The sequence below is a fragment of the Brassica oleracea genome, chromosome C8 (assembly GCF_000695525.1).
Source record: "Brassica oleracea var. oleracea cultivar TO1000 chromosome C8, BOL, whole genome shotgun sequence".
In the NCBI taxonomy this organism is placed as follows: Eukaryota; Viridiplantae; Streptophyta; class Magnoliopsida; order Brassicales; family Brassicaceae; genus Brassica; species Brassica oleracea.
In genome coordinates, this window is record NC_027755.1 from 17,780,420 (window position 1) to 17,797,645 (window position 17,226).

A 17,226-nucleotide genomic window follows, 5' to 3' on the forward strand; every position below is an offset into this window, starting at 1 on the left:
TAGGATAATTTTAATTTAAAATGTAATTTTCATATTTTTCAAACAAATTCTAAAAATATTTTTTAAATATTTTGTTATAATTGTTAAAAAATTATTGAGTTGCATTTCAAATAAAAAGGTAAAGATATTAAAAATATTCTAATTAAAATATGTAAAATTTAATATAGTTTTAAGGAAATGGTCAAAATAAAAAAAAATTGCACATAAAATAATCATGATTTTTGTTAATTGGGCGGATCATTATTTATATGATATCGTACACGAAAGAAAAAAATCTGTTTTTAAAATTATCTAATTAACTCTATACTTTTTTTTTATATTTTTTATATGATATCACACATTCGTAAAAAAATAGATAGTTTAAGATAAAAAAAAATATTTACTTAATGAATATAATATGAACGAATATTACAAATACATCATTTAATAAAAATAAATAATTAAAAACTGAAAATTTATATCCGCGCGCACGCGCGGATGAGGTTCTAGTTAACCTTATTTTGAATGTTTACCTCAGTCTTGTTTTTTTCTTCTTCTTCTGTGTAAATCCAGTTTTCATTACTATTCATTACAATGAAAAGCCTCCTAGGATTGGATAAATATACGAGGGAAGCAAGAAAACTTGTCCACAGAAAGTAGTCATGGGCTTGGGCAAAGCAATATATGTAGGATGATCTTTGAGACACAACCTAAAATGGCCTATGAAATGAAATGAAGCATTGGGCTCATATAAAATAATGGTTTGTTCTGGCAGTATCAGGTCCATCGTATGTTTGAATCTTCCTAGCTTTTCTGGAGGACAAAATCCTTGGGGAACACCAAATCCAAAGAAACAATGTGATGTAGGTGTTAACATTCTCTTCAAATTGCTTCGGCAATCCCACTAGAAATAAATGGCTTTTGTTTCTTTGTGGTGTCTCAACAGAGAAGCCTAACTCCAGATGATGGACTGATCGAAATCATTGGGTTTAGAAATGCATGGCATGGTCTTGTTCTCCTCGCTCCAAAGGGTCATGGAACAAGTCAGCGTGCTTCTTCTTAAGTGAATGCTGGCTTAAGACTTTTGAACCTTGCTTCTTGCCCATTAAATCAACCCCTCTCGTTCTTTTGGAGTTGTCCTTTGCTTTACAGAGCCGGCGCTAAGATTTTGGAAATCATAGACGAGTTAGTTAGATTTCCAATTAAAATATATATTTTACAAATCCTGGGACTTATTTCAATATAATTTTCTTCAAAAAAAAACTGGGAACCATAGTACAATGCTTGACTGGCCTATGCCTAGGACCGACCCTGGCCTTAAGATTCTCCAGAGTGCACCTCTTTAGAAACTCAAAGACACATTCACAGATTTACAAATATCTTGAATAAGAAGCAGAGGTCAATATAACCTCTGGATGGTATGTGACGGGTGCTAACTCTTTCCAGTGCAGATAAATAAACTTGTTCAAGGCCAGGAAACAAAGTCAAGGAACAAAAAGGTACATCTATATATGTAGCAAAATCAGCAGCACACACACACATGTAAATGATGAACAATGATACTAATGTATGGAGTGGGAGATCACAAAAACTGTCTCCATCCAAATGCTAATGAACAAAACCCTAAACTATAACCTAAACTGTTATGACCTTTTTCAAAAGAAGGGTTTCATGGGACAAGAAGATGAGCTTTGTGAAAACTGAGAACTATCCAAATCATCCCAAAGAGGACTCTCTGGACCCCATCCAGCTCTAACCGCATTGAACCACGCCTCAGCCATCCCTTCCTCTAACCCACCATCACTCACCGCTACTTCCTTGTTCTCCAAGTTAACCTCGTTTGGCTGCTGCGTTTGGGTCTGTTTCTGATCCAACGAGCTTGAATCATGAACCTCAACTTCTGTATTCACATAATGCTCCGGAAAATTAAGTGTTGCGTTATGACCCCTCAATTTAAAAGCTTGACGGTCATAAGCCATGGCAGCTTCTTCGGCTGTATCAAAGGTACCAAGCCAGAGACGTGCTCTGCTCTTTGGCTTACGTATCTCCGCGACCCATTTCCCCCATTGACGTTGTCTCACTCCTCTGTAAAGCTTGGTTGCGCTGTACGGCTGAACGATACTTTCTTGGTTCATCATCATCATTCTTCTTCCTCTTGGGCTTAGATTCAACGTGTCGCTCCAGTACTTGAACATATACTGCTGTTGCGGCTGTTGAGGACTAAACGAGATCATTTGCTTCTGGTCGTGTTGCTGGTTAACCGGAACGTACCCGAGTTGTTGATTTTGAAACGTTGGATCGAGATGAAAGGGGAAAGCTCCCAAGGAGTTGGAAGAAGAAGAAGAAGAAAATGAGAAATAGGGTTTAGGTCGATGATCAAGGTTTCTCATCTTCTTCATGGATCTTGGGGACGTTGTTGAAGAACCTTCTCCACAAGAAGGATCTATATTTTTACCTTTGGTGGTACAAAGATTAAGCTCCTCATCAAAGTCCATCTCTCTGTTTCACTAAAGATTTACACTTTTGCCACAACAGAGAGTATGGAACAAAGAGAAAGAGAGCTAACGAAAAACAAAGAATATTGAGACAGAGAGATGCCTCGATGAGATTTATATATGAGACCTTTGGGGCATATGTTTTGTAATTTAGTTATAAATATCTCATCTTTCGGTTTGACTACTTCAAACATTATTACTTTGCTTTGACTCCAAACCCATTCATTGTGTTGGATATTCTAAAATTATGAAAACCCCAAACCAGAAAATTTATTTTTAAAACTTTAGTAATCATAATTAAATTTTAATATTTTATATATTTATAATTAGATTTAAATGTAAACTTCATTTTACGAAATTTGTATTAGAGATGCTTTAAAATATTACTTTACTTTCACTCTAATTCATTCCCCGGTCCAGACCATATCGGCATATTAAAAGCGAGACGTTGACACATAAAAACACAACGCGGAGATACAGACATTATCTGTTATCTTTGGACGGTGGAAGATATTTTTTTCATGCTTGCTACATGGGACAAGTCATGAAGTCACAAGCTCAAAAGATAAGATTAGACTGTAGAAAATATCCATAATTAATGAGATTGGCGAGGTTAATGCATATATATTGGCATAAATTTGATGATGGTGTTGGTGTTGGTGATGGTCGGCTAGCAGCAGCTAAGGATTAACGTACACAACCTATTTAATTAGTGATATTATTATGTAGTTTATTATAATAGGATACTTGATTATAGTATTCAATCTTACGGGTCGGTGATTTGTCAGACTCAGCTTTCAGTTTTTATTATATTTTCTTTTTGTCTCCACCTCTGAAAAGACATTAGCAAAACCGACCAAGTTGTTGTTCTTCCTCTTTTCTCTTCTTTTTTTCTCTGCCTTTTTGGTTTTAATAACCGACCAACTAAGTTTGACAAACGTTTTTTTTGAACAACTAAGTTTGACAAACTACGGTGACGATTGGTTCCTCGACTGTAGCTTTAAAAATTTAGCCGTAGATGTTTAGCTCTAGATAAATCGGTAAAGTTTTTACCGTAGACTTTTTATGCAGAGACTTTTGTTGTAGTTAAATTTATTGTAGTTGTAAGCGGTAGGCTGTAGATATTTTAAAATAAAATATATGAAATATGTATTGTATATATATAATTATTATTTTATATCAATTAAAATAATTTATATTAATATTTTTTTAATAAATTATCAAAATTTATTGTAATTTAAAATGTGATATGTAAATAATATTTATATTATTTAAATATCTTAATAATTTTAAAACACTCAAATTCAAAATTAAAATATTTATAAAAGTTTTTGTTATGATTATATAATTTATTTGATATTATAGATATTTTTTTTTTCATTTACAGATTCTACAGCCTATAAAAAGAAGATGTAGGGTTTTTGCCTAAAATACATAAAAAAAAAATTTGCTTTATATTTTTTGTCGTAGTTTTAAAAATAAAGCTAAAGCATGATTGCTAAAAAATAAATAAAAATTTGATGTAGACTTTAATTTTTAAAAGTAAAGTTACAACATGATTGGTAAAATTTAATGAAAATAAACAAAAGCTAAAGTAGAGAGATAAAGTCCAACCAATCACTCCTATATAAATATATAATTTATTTATTTTTTGTGACAAAAAAAAAATTATTTTCTCACACAAAATAATTTTTTCTTCGTAAATAATCTCAGCGTATTATATCACGTGCATATACGCAGATGTTACGCTTCGTAGGTCACCTAATTCTTGAAATTCATAGCTATTACGAAAAAGTTTAAAAGGCAACAAAAATAGATATAACTAAAAATGGTGGTGGGTTAATTATAAAAGATCACAAGAAATTTGGTATAGACTTGAGAATCCAGAGACACAGAGGACCTTTGGGCCATCATCATGGCTTGTATCAAAAATGTGCGCAAGTGTAACTCAACAGATTAACCCTTTTACAACAACAAAAGTAATTTCTGATGGATCAAAAACAAATAACTTAAACCAAGAAAACAGGGCAAACATCGTGTTTCCTCTAAAATAAAAACTACATTAAAATCAAGACCCAACTACGAAATCCGCAGACTCCTTCAGAGTCTTTCTTGCACGCCAATACACACCATTGGCCGTCTCTGATGTTCCCATCTGCAAAACTCACAAGAAAAAAAAACATGGTCAGTACAGCCTTTCACATAGAGTCAAAGTTTGGATATGAGCCATGGTGTCAAGAATCTCTTTACCTTTGTCTCGAACGAGTAGTAATCAATTATTATTTTATATCAATTAAAATAATTTATATTAATATTTTTTTAATAAATTATCAAAATTTATTGTAATTTAAAATGTGATATGTAAATAATATTTATATTATTTAAATATCTTAATAATTTTAAAACACTCAAATTCAAAATTAAAATATTTATAAAAGTTTTTGTTATGATTATATAATTTATTTGATATTATAGATATTTTTTTTTTCATTTACAGATTCTACAGCCTATAAAAAGAAGATGTAGGGTTTTTGCCTAAAATACATAAAAAAAAAATTTGCTTTATATTTTTTGTCGTAGTTTTAAAAATAAAGCTAAAGCATGATTGCTAAAAAATAAATAAAAATTTGATGTAGACTTTAATTTTTAAAAGTAAAGTTACAACATGATTGGTAAAATTTAATGAAAATAAACAAAAGCTAAAGTAGAGAGATAAAGTCCAACCAATCACTCCTATATAAATATATAATTTATTTATTTTTTGTGACAAAAAAAAAATTATTTTCTCACACAAAATAATTTTTTCTTCGTAAATAATCTCAGCGTATTATATCACGTGCATATACGCAGATGTTACGCTTCGTAGGTCACCTAATTCTTGAAATTCATAGCTATTACGAAAAAGTTTAAAAGGCAACAAAAATAGATATAACTAAAAATGGTGGTGGGTTAATTATAAAAGATCACAAGAAATTTGGTATAGACTTGAGAATCCAGAGACACAGAGGACCTTTGGGCCATCATCATGGCTTGTATCAAAAATGTGCGCAAGTGTAACTCAACAGATTAACCCTTTTACAACAACAAAAGTAATTTCTGATGGATCAAAAACAAATAACTTAAACCAAGAAAACAGGGCAAACATCGTGTTTCCTCTAAAATAAAAACTACATTAAAATCAAGACCCAACTACGAAATCCGCAGACTCCTTCAGAGTCTTTCTTGCACGCCAATACACACCATTGGCCGTCTCTGATGTTCCCATCTGCAAAACTCACAAGAAAAAAAAACATGGTCAGTACAGCCTTTCACATAGAGTCAAAGTTTGGATATGAGCCATGGTGTCAAGAATCTCTTTACCTTTGTCTCGAACGAGTAGTAATCTTTCCACAGCTCCACATCTTGACTGTAACTTGCAACAGCAGATTCATAAAGCTTCCGGGCATTTCTTAGACTATCTTTATCGCCTTGTGATGCAAGATTCGTCTCTATTTCAATGCAATCTTTGTAGAAAACAAGACCCGGACGTTGAAGAGCCACGAACCTGCAAATTAGGGTAACAGTGATGAGAAAGAAAGTGGCATGTGTGTGACTCAAGCGAAAGGAGTAATGATTCATTCACCTCTTGTATTTCTCCCTTGCCCTGTGGATTCCTTTTGCTTGAAGAACAAGTTTGACCACTACGGATGCGAGAGAAAACAAAGGGTCGCTCCCGTTATTACCTTTGGCAACCGATAGGATGGACATCTCTACAAGCTTGTCAAAATATTTTTTCTGCTGAGCAAAGATTTTAAATGCCTGTGATACAATCAATTCGCATTTCATTAGTTTTGGCTTATATATCAACAAAAAAGGGAGTTTTAGAATATTATTAATCACATACCGTAAGCCACAAGCTCTCAGATTCTGCAATCGGCACGTTCTTCAAAGCGTTTGAAAGGAGATCAAAGGCTGACTGCAAATCCACCTTACTAGGAGTAGCGTTACTTGAAAGAGATCTTGTTTCAATGGAAACTCTTGCAAGCCATAACTTAGCTGATCCTGCAAATTTTCCAGAGCAAAGCTTTTCTACTAGCTTCAGAGCATCATTGGTCCTTCCCAGTTTCAAGTAGAGAGAAACATAATCATTACCAAGCTCCTCAGTCAAACACCCGGTTCCATCAGCATTTTCGTACACACTTATGAGATGTGAAATGAACTCCCCAGACGAATCGTCGCCATTTGACCGTTCAATAGGCTCCATCAAAAACTTTATATACATCTCAAACATAGAGCTTGAAGTAACAGTTTGCAAGCCCTCTTCAAAAACCTGCATTCAGAAGACAAGACATAAAACTTATCAGATATCGTACTTTCTATTAGTAAATCTGAACAGAATGTACAAGAGCCAGCCAAGACAGCTCCCCCATAACTAATGTTCCTAGCGTTCAATATTAAACTAGGGAATTTGACTTCAAGTTCAAACAAAAACAGAGAAAGGAACATCAAGGCTAAGATTTGATTCAGGTAATTCACTCTAAGGAAGCTCAGGACAACTATGTTTTTTAACCTCAATCGCCTTTTGCATTTGAGGATTAGCAAACTCTACGCTAAGACAACCACTCATTTCATTCCTTGCAAGCCAATTCCAGTATTCAGGGTCGCTAGAAAAATCACGCTTCAGGTCACTTAGAATCGTATTGCGGATATCATCTGAATGCGCCAAATCTGTTGCCTCTAGAATCTCCAGAAAACGCCTCCTCAAGTCAAAACTAGAAGGAAGAGCCTCAAGAGCTCCACCATAAATAGCCTGAAGAACATTTGACCCCTTTTCTTTAAAGAAATCAACTCTCTCACTCGCATCCTCATCATCATCAACGTCAGAGCCGTCCTTGTCCTTTTCTTCTTTATCATCTAGAGACATAAACAGCTCTTTATTCTCATCCTTCCATTGTTCATCCTCAACACTCTTCTGGTCACGAACCAAACTCCCTTCACCTTCACCAAGTGCAACTCTACGAACTTTCAGCTTGTTTAAGTATGTGAGCTCCATTCTCAGATACTCCACCCACAAGTCCTCGGAGTTGGGACAAACTCTCAGGCCATTCTGCATAAGAGCACGAGCTGCGGCGACATTCAAGTTCCGATCAAACTCCCAAGCCGCAGCATATATCCACACTTCAGCTACTTTCGGGTGAAACCTTATTACTTGAGCCAAGACCTACACATTGCATAAGATAAGATTCAGTCTAAAACACCGACGAACTCCCTGTTGATTATGAAATAGTATATATTTGACATAGAAAAATGAAAATGAAATAATTTTTCAAATATACTAATTGTTAATATAAATAATAATATTTACGAAATATATAGTAATTAAAATGGGATGGAGAAAAAATCAATTAAATTTGAGGAAAAGGTTGACACTTTATAAACATGTTCTAAAACCTCTCTATGTTGATTATGATCTATATATTTGTTAGAGAAAAATGAAAATGAAATCTATTTCAACTATAATACTTAACATAAATAATAATATTTATGAAATATATAAAACTTCAATATTAAATTTGAGGAAAAGGTTGACACTTTATAAGCCCTAAACCCTGGACGAAGTCTTTCATTTTTATAACCTAGGCGTTTACATTGCTTCTAATAAGCCCTAATCAAACAGCCTTAAACCCTAATTAAGAACACTACCAACATAAAGCAGTAACAAAGGATCATTACCTTCTTCATTCTACCATTCCTCTTCTGCCTACAAAACTCGAGATACTTAAACCAAAGATTGATATCCCCTTTGAACCTCCTCGTCGCAAGCCTATAAATCTCCACAATCTTAGCCACGCCGGCGTAATCAGAAATAGACTTCTTCTTCTTCTTCTTCTCGCCAGACTGAAACGAAACAGCCTTCCTACGCAACCTTCGCAGCTCATCGAGCTGAGACTCGTAGTCGATATACGCTAGAAAGTCCTGTTTGAGCGGGCTCGGACGCTTGAGCCGGTACTCGAACTTACGTCGCTGCTTCACGATCTCCGAAATCTCTGCGCGCGAGAAGATTCCTCTGCGTTCTAGGTCGTCGAGCTCGTCGACCATCCGCTCGAGGCGGTACTGAACTACGTCCGCCATTGTTTAGTTGCTACTTGCTTGGTTCCGGCGCGGGACTGTGATTTTTAGGGCAACAACTTTTTTTCGTTCGTTTTGATATCGGTAGGGCAACGCTTAAATGGTTTTATTTTAATGGGCCGTAATGAAGAAAGCCCAATCTTTCTGAGGCCCAATAGTAATATTGCTAAAGCCCATTTAAGGATGCTATCATTAGGGCTTTGCAAGGACCGTATATAATGGAATGGAGTTACTTCTTTCTTCCTGCCTTCACAATACATCTTCTCTGATCTCTCTGTCGTCTGGTTCGTTTTTCGATACTGTGGTGTTTGTTAGATTAATAGTTTTCGAGTTCGTAATTGGTTTGTGTTTTTCTTGGAGAAACTGTGTTTGTGTTTGTGTTTTTGTTGTGTGAATGCCTCACTCACCTTTAGCTTGTTTTCGAGAATGCTCAACGAAAATAAATGCTAGTCATAGAGGCATATATTGAATCGCGGTGTTTAAACGTGGGGGCATTCTTATTATTGTTTCGCCTCTAAAATTATCCGCTAAACCCCACTTGGTTGCTCATCCACTACCTTCTAGGTTTTTTTCTTTGGTCCAGATCTGGCTGGCTTCATGTTATTTACGAATTATTATCTGAATCATTTTGGTAAACATGTGAATCATAATAATGATGGCATCGTGTTGGTTGAACGAGCTGTTGCTGTTGACTATTTGGTTTATAAACTGAGCTTTGCAAAAGCTTGTTATAACTTATAAACCGAGCCTTGTTCCTACTCTTCAGTGGTGTACTCTCAGAAAGAAAAACAAAATGCGTTATATCAAGACAATAAAGCATCCTGATAAGTAAACATTCTTCCATGCTCTACTGTCCAAGCAAGCAAAAAAAGAAAAAATTCAAATCCTAACCAAGCTCACAATGAAGTCACCACAATACCCAAATTGAAAACATCTGATCATTCACTCTTTGAACTTCATAATCTGTCAAAGTTTGAAATCTCGATTCTTGCTTTCCAAATTTAGCAACTCTTTTAGCAAAACCTGAATCTCTAGGTCTCTCTCTTGCACCACCCCCGAAGTGTTCTGTTCTTAGTCTCAACCTTACCTATATAGCCGCCACCACTTTTCACATCAACTTTGCTTTGAGAATCTCCAATAATTTCTCTCATTTTTTTCCTTCAAAATGAAGTAAACTAGAAATAAATTTGTGATCTGTTCCAATGGTTCTCGAGTTCTTATTATATTTATTTTTACTTATTGCAAATAACATCTTTATTTTATAAAATTTTAGATTATAGTCACTTATTTTTAAATTCTACAATTCAGCCAAATATGTTCAATATCTAGCTATGCCACATCATTCTAAAAAATCAGCCAATAATATGTTTCTATTTTGCCACTTCACATCTTTTTTTGTCGACATGGGCTTTTAAAATTGTTTGTGGCCCATTTGAAATCGTTTTGCTATCTTCTTCAATCGTGTCCGACGATTCCCTTCCACAGCCATGGTTTCCACTCTCTCCAAATCTCTGTTACTCCGAATAATTGACTTTGATGTTTACACTTTCATTTAAGATGTATCGTCTCACCTCCTTTTTGTTTTCCTCATATATTATCTCTTTCTCGATTCTTCATATACCCTATCTACAACCTCTTCGGACGGAAATCAAACTATGGCCATGAGATCTGCTTAATCGTACCGGAAAGTATCATGTTGCTGTATATTTCACTGACATCTCCTCGGTCCAGCCGAGTCAGAACTAAGCTTTGAGCTTCTCCTTATCGGCGAACAGGTATCATATTTTTTAACTTCTTCTTCCATGATCCAAATCAATCTTTGTAGTATTCTTCGCACTAAAACCATAAATTCCAGTGCAGCAATGGCCCACAACTCGAAATCTACAGCGTCAATAGCACAACGAGTTTACTTCGATAACATATTCCCCTCTTTGCGCGAACCGCTTTGGTTATCAAATCCACCAAGTCGGGTTGGTCATCAGACTACCTTATACTCATTGAGGAAAAAGCATTGGTTCATATTTTTTTTCCGTTCTTTGTTGTTTGTAAATTTATCTTTTGTTGTTTGTACAACATCTAGAACATGCCAACCTTTCCAGGCATCCATATGATTATTAACAGAAAATGTGAGAGCTGGAATATAAACTTAGTCGTCACGGAAAGCCTCTAGCAACTGAAACTGGGGTAAAATTGTGTATTTTTCTATCTTTAATTTCTATTCTTAGATATTAAGATTTGATTACTGTTAAAAAATTACTGTTATGGTGCAGGGAAAGTTATTACTTTTCGATCAAATATTCAAGAAGCGTGTTGATGGAGTGTATGTCTTCGCCACTTTTGCTGCTAATATTTATAGATTTAAACCATGAGTTGTTATAGTAACTGAGTTCCTATAACTCTTAACCAATATAAAGTGAATCAGCAACAAAACAAAACATGCAATTACCATCTTTCGTCTTTTTTTTGTGTGCTTCTTTTACTACCAGGTTCATGCGACCTTGATGGATCTGGTTCACAAGTCTGTGAATGAGATGGTGGTACGTTCTGTTCTTCTGTTTGTACTATTACACTATCTTAAGACTTATTTACTTTGGCTCAGTGTTATAGACGGCTTGAACATGCGTAGGGATTGAACCAATACCAAACTCTGAGTGCGGCGATGAAAAATACAGCCATATAGTCAGTGAACAAGAAGTGGGAGCGAAGTAAGAACGCAACACTGCAGCTGGTGGACATGGAGTGCAGTTACCTCACTGTTGATTCTTCAGGAAGCTTTCCACTGCTCTGAGAATGCCGAGTGTACTTTGCTCCGTTGTGGTCGGTGTGGTTCAGTCCAGAGAATATTGCTGATGCTTAGGTATGAAATTGTGACTGGCTCTACTCTTGCAAATGGTGGTTTGGCAATGAAAAGTGTATGTATTGAAGGAAATTGTGTTATTTCTGGTCAAACCATGAATTCCAATTCCAAAATTCAAAATGAGACATTCGGGGGACAGCTCCACTTTGCATGCAAATCTTTCATGTTGATTTTTTCCGTATTCTTTTTCTCATGGGCAATTTTGCATTAAAATATTCTATTCAATCCTTGCTTCTTTTGTTTGACAACTAAGCTTCCACAGACCATAGACAGGAAGAGGAGAAGCGTTTTGTAAGGGAGCTATTGAGGCAGAGAGGAAGCGCAAGAGAAGAAGAAGAAACAAAGGTACAAGAGAGAGAAAAGTGTGAAGCTGGAGAGAGAAAAGCTGCTAGAGTGAGAGTGAGACAAGAAAAGGAACATGCTGTTGGAAACAGAATTTTGGAATGGACCGGCTGCTACACAAGTAAGTTATAATTTCTTTCCGAATCACTACTTATACTTCGCTCAATAAAGGTCACACAATTACTTAGTCTATACAAAGAAAATCAATACTCTTTAGTTCACTGCAACAATCGTCATACTGAGACATAATATTTGCAGAGGTTTCTGAATCAATGGACGTGAATTTGATAGATTCAATGCATTTCACGTACTGTTTCTCCCGTTCTTAGTGGTTTGTAAATTTGTCGTTTCATTACTCCAATGTCACAATGAAACTATTCAAATTTACATTTCTGCCACTACTCGCAGGTTTTGCAGCTGCGGTTTGGACATAGCTGCAACAGTTATCTTTTTTTTTTTTAGAAACAGCTGTGATCAAGTCAATTTTTTCAGGCATCCAGATGATTATTATCTTCTTGAAGTTGACTGTTTACGAGTCTCTTTAACCTCTGTAGTTACTGTGAAGGTTTGTTGCTGAGTTTATTGCATAGATCCATTTTCATGTGTGGATTGTTTCAACAAACCATCATTAAGACGCTGTCTTGGCTACCCGCAGACAGATTGAAAACTCACTTCCAAACTCAAATGAACAGCAATGCTCTCTATTCAGAGATCATGTGGAGAGATCCCAGAGCTTTTTACACATATTTCTATCATGGCCGCTGGAACTGGAAGCACTGCTTTTTTCACTGTGATTTGTAGCTTTGCTTCAAGGCGTGTACCCTTTTGCGCAAACAAGTTCTTCAACACTGGACTTGGTTTCAGTTTGGTCATACTGCTTTGGGCTGTGGATAGACTCGGGAGGTGATTACTTAGCGCATACTTCTTCCATGGGTAAGACATTCTGATGTTTGATTGTGTTCTTGCGATCAATGAGCCTTAATCAGCAGCTCCTGCTGGTAACCCCATCTTATATTTTTTTATAGAACCACCCATAACTATCGGCAAATCTGCAACCATTTCTGATATTTCCGTTGATATGCAGGTTGTGGCTTCTAGGTAAGCAACAAGAAAAAGAGTAATTTCTGAGGAAGCAAAAGCCACAACCAAGTTCTTTATATTCTTATAGGAAACATCTTTGCTCCTATGTAAACTAAATATGTTTCTCCAATGACCTGAAGAATATATAAATTGGTTTTTGTTTATGTGATCAGGAACCAACAATTTTTTTGAATATAAAGCATGTTAACTAAGACTTATTCTTTTTAGTTTGAACTGCACGTGATGGTCAAAAGAAAAAATTAGATGATTTGCAACGTAGAATGAACAACTGATTTTGATTTATTTATTTTATCTAAGAAGAGAAAGAGGAGAAATAGAAAGTAATATTAGTTAAGGAGATAAGGATTAGTTTTAATTAATTAGAAATTGCATATTATAACAAACTATCATCAACTAACCGTTCAATAAGAAAATAATGCAAATTAAATACTTTTGTTTATCTCACAGAGAGAATATTGTGACGTTACATCATTTTAAAAACCAGGGAAATATACAAAAAAAATAAATATTTAACAAAATAAATATTTGTTACAGTAATATATTAAAGCAATTCAAATTTTAAATTGAATTGAAAAGTAATTTAAATTGTTAAATTGTAGACAAAACGTTCACACTGAAGAGAGCATAAACACAAATATTTTTAGTTGTTTTTTATGAGCAACACATATATTCCATACCAAAAGTTTAACATTCGTACCAAAAAACATGTCATCATTAAATTATTACACAAATGTTTGATTTTTTTTCCTGGATAATTTCCTAAGCAAAGAATTAAAAATTCTTTGTCAACATTAACAAAAGTGGGAACAGAAAGTATATATACACGAATGCAAAATAACATTACCATTAGACTGTTTTGCTGCGTTATTAGGAGCCTAGGAGTCCAGTGGCTCATTCATATCTAACACCTTCATATACATATACTTTTCCAAAAATTAATAATAATAACACCTACATATACATGCTTGAGTAATAGAATGGTCTTTCGACGTAAAAAAAAAAACACACCTACATATACATATTATGTTATTTAATGTTTTGTACATATTTAAATAAAAAGTGTTACTAACTAATTATTATAGTCTTATTAGTATTTTAAGATATATGAAGGTTAATATATAATAATTTAAACCTGCTATACAATACTTTAGACATGATCCGTGATTTTCATTTGAAAAGCATATGACTGATTTGTTTATATAGATGAGTGTGATGTATTTTAGGGGTAGTGGATTTTGGTTTGCGGTGTTGGTCTTAATATCTTCTTTAAATTATTTAGCCAAAATATTCTTATAGCTTTTTTTTGTTTAGCAATGAACAACAAATCTAAACATTTCTAAAAGGTACATATGCTTGATTAATCAAAAACAACATAATTCCAATATGATATCAAATGTTAAAGTATTTGAATGAAAACTTTAACAATTAATAATAACCAATATATACTAAGTTGTAATATCAATTTATAAATCCATCTCGGTACAATAATTTACTATTTTATCACAATAACATAAATAAAATGCATTAAGAAGATTGTCACTTTTAAAAACTTAATTTATGTAGGAGAAAAAAATGGTAGAAATGGTAAACTATTATTAAAGGAAAAACATCGAAAAATACTTTTTTTTTAATATGCAAAAAATCTCAAATTACAAACACACCATTTTAATCATTAAATTTTTAGTCAAACATGATTTTTTGGTTTCGGTTTAAAAAGTGAATATTAAAATGTCATACCTAAATTTAAAATTGTATATGTTTTAACAAAATAATTTATCAAATATAAATTACATATGATTTTGGTAATATGTAATATTGTATATCAATGATTTGAAGGCTATAACTGAAAAATTCAAAAATCGATTTAAAATCCTATATTTGTGTTTAGCCTTTTTTATGATTACATATCTTATATTGGGTAGTGTTTTAAGCAGACAAATTCAAAGTAAATTCATATATAACTTTAAATATGTAAGTATGTAATTTAAAACTATTTTGTAAATGATTTTATTTATAAAGAATCGTGTTCTCTGTAAATGTTTTGTGACAATTGTTAGTTTTATGTTTATGTCTGAATTTTTATACTTTCTTATATTAAGTTATATATAAACTTACTTTCAATTATTTTGAATTTTTGACAGCATTATGTGTTGTAAATATAATTGATTACTTTTTGAGAAATTCCTTGAAATAACTAAGTTGAATACTACTTTTGAGATAAAGTTAGAATTCTCATTTATTTTCTAGATTGATCAGTTACAAGTTACAACCATTTATTTTATTTATTTATTTTTAAAACATTAACAACTGAGATGATACTACAATACAAGATCGAAACCTAATTTGCTTAGAATCATTAAATTTCACACATATATAAACTCAAAATTTATGTAATATATTTTAATCTTTAAATTTAAAATCAAAACCAATAAAATCTTATTTTTTGTTGAGCAACCCATATTCTATATATTGAAAGTCAACCATTTAATCTGTTAGTGAGTTATGAGTTAAAGCCTTTTAACTTTTTTTTTAAATTAAAATTTTTTTGGCGCTTTTTCCTGATTTTAATTACTAAGTGTGATATAAAACATAAAAACTAAAAGACATTACAAATGAGAATATTTTAAAAGCAGTTTTTAAATCTTTGTAGTACGTTAAAAAAACCATTAAAATCACCATATTCAAATTGAAAATACATAGTTTCCTTTCATTGAAGAAATATAAACTATTATCTGTAGTAAGAACCCATAAGAATTAAAAAATATACTAATTATAAATTTTTATTACAATAATTTTTGTGGGAAAAATTTATACAGTTAAAAATTATACTGAAATTATGTTTAAATATATATATTTGAACGGATTTTTAAAGAAATAATTTGTAAACTAATAAAACCTAAGCTTAAATAAATTTTTTTATCATTTGTTAGTCTTTATATTAAATAAATAAATATTTTGAGTCATAAAATTACATACATAATTATGATAGATATTTGATGGCCAATTATGATATATTTTTTTTATAAAATGTTAAAGATTCTTCTATGTTACAATGTGGTTTTCAATATAATATTAATTTCACATTTACATACAAAAGGGATAATGATTATTTATTAAATAAATATATTGGATAGATTATCGAGATGTAAATAAATATATATGATTAATAGATAATCAAATTAAATATAATTATAGTATTTTAAAATATACTCTGCGTGTAGCGCGGAAAAATGATCTAGTTAGATATAAAATTATAAAAGATGTTTAGTGTTAATGTTTTGTTTATGCATAAAATAAATATTGTAAAAGACCATTATGTAAATAAAAAAATTTGACATTAAAATAAGGTCGTAAATAGTGTTATTTTAAATTTGAGAGAATATTGTTTATATACTCATTTTTCCTTCAAAATAATATACCATTAGAGATAAATTTTCCTTGTTTTTTTTATGTTTTTTCTCATTTTGATACACCATTGGAAATGCATTTTGGATCTCCCATCTCTTATTTGTTCTTAGGCAACAAACGTATCCTTACATTTTTCCGCCGTCTGCGTTTTGCTTATCTGACTATATAGCTGCTAGCCACAACTCTTATCTGGTTTCAATGCTTTCCTTGTGGTCCGACTAGCGCCCAATTGAATTTTGATCGGACATTTTTAACTTTGGGCACTTATGGGAGGTCCACAATGAACTGTTGTATTGAGCAACGTTCCAATTTCATTCAAAGCAAAGTCATGTCACAAATGGGCCAACGCCCAATGTACACCATGATCTAATATTTGGGCCTCTCGCACTAATCCCTTTTATATACTAAAGGAGAGTCATTAATAAATACATTCACACTATAATAGACACGTGACAAATTCACAATGATTTGATAATAAATATTACAATAAATTCACACTATAATAGATACGTGACAACTTCACAATAATTTGATAATAAATATGCTAACGCGTTCACACTGTATTCATAAATGTGTTCACACTATATATTTCATATTTTTTAATATAAAACTCACACTACAAGAAAACATCACCTTAACGAGGGCGGTTTTCCTCGTTATTTCGTCGTAAAAGAGGCTTTACGAAGAAATAGCGAGGAAGCGCGTTTGCTCGTTACTCGTCCGTCGTAACACATATTTCCTCGCTAATTCGTCGTAACTTAGCGAGGAATATATTTCGTCGTAAAGACGAAGTAGGGCGATTCGTCGTAAAGACCACGTCAATATTCCACGCAAAGACGTCGCTACAATTCCTCGTAAATACCTCGAAATGAGTTCCTCGTAACCTACACGTAAATACCTTGAAAGAGTTTCCTCGCAAAATACACGTAACAACCA

At 32.9% G+C, this 17,226-nt stretch overlaps 2 protein-coding genes and 1 long non-coding RNA gene across 16 annotated transcripts; 1 reads left to right on the forward strand and 2 right to left on the reverse strand.

Annotated features, from left to right (window-relative positions):
- Window positions 1-1,407: 1,407 nt before the first annotated feature.
- LOC106311189 (ethylene-responsive transcription factor ERF054-like) lies at window positions 1,408-2,540 on the reverse strand. Its single transcript, XM_013748412.1, has one exon. It carries the CDS (start codon window positions 2,472-2,474, stop codon window positions 1,635-1,637), a length of 840 nt encoding a protein of 279 aa, XP_013603866.1. The 5' UTR covers window positions 2,475-2,540; the 3' UTR covers window positions 1,408-1,634.
- Window positions 2,541-5,481: 2,941 nt separating this feature from the next.
- On the reverse strand, window positions 5,482-8,658 carry LOC106312597 (U3 small nucleolar RNA-associated protein 6 homolog). The gene is made up of 6 exons (XM_013750167.1): window positions 8,187-8,658; window positions 7,024-7,674; window positions 6,358-6,783; window positions 6,097-6,272; window positions 5,835-6,018; window positions 5,482-5,739 (listed from the first exon to the last, which is right to left on the reverse strand). The coding sequence occupies exons 1-6, from the start codon at window positions 8,583-8,585 to the stop codon at window positions 5,653-5,655; spliced, it is 1,923 nt and encodes a 640-aa protein (XP_013605621.1). The 5' UTR covers window positions 8,586-8,658; the 3' UTR covers window positions 5,482-5,652.
- Window positions 8,659-10,020: 1,362 nt separating this feature from the next.
- LOC106307159 lies at window positions 10,021-13,073 on the forward strand. Of its 14 annotated transcripts, none has more exons than XR_001263285.1 (10): window positions 10,022-10,357; window positions 10,438-10,552; window positions 10,663-10,766; window positions 10,853-10,902; window positions 11,069-11,119; window positions 11,209-11,439; window positions 11,702-11,902; window positions 12,190-12,346; window positions 12,437-12,714; window positions 12,866-13,073. It is a non-coding gene; the product is annotated as an uncharacterized LOC106307159 (long non-coding RNA). The 14 variants fall into 14 exon arrangements; XR_001263288.1 differs by having other exon boundaries at window positions 10,682-10,766; XR_001263289.1 differs by having other exon boundaries at window positions 10,023-10,357; window positions 10,704-10,766.
- Window positions 13,074-17,226: the final 4,153 nt, after the last annotated feature.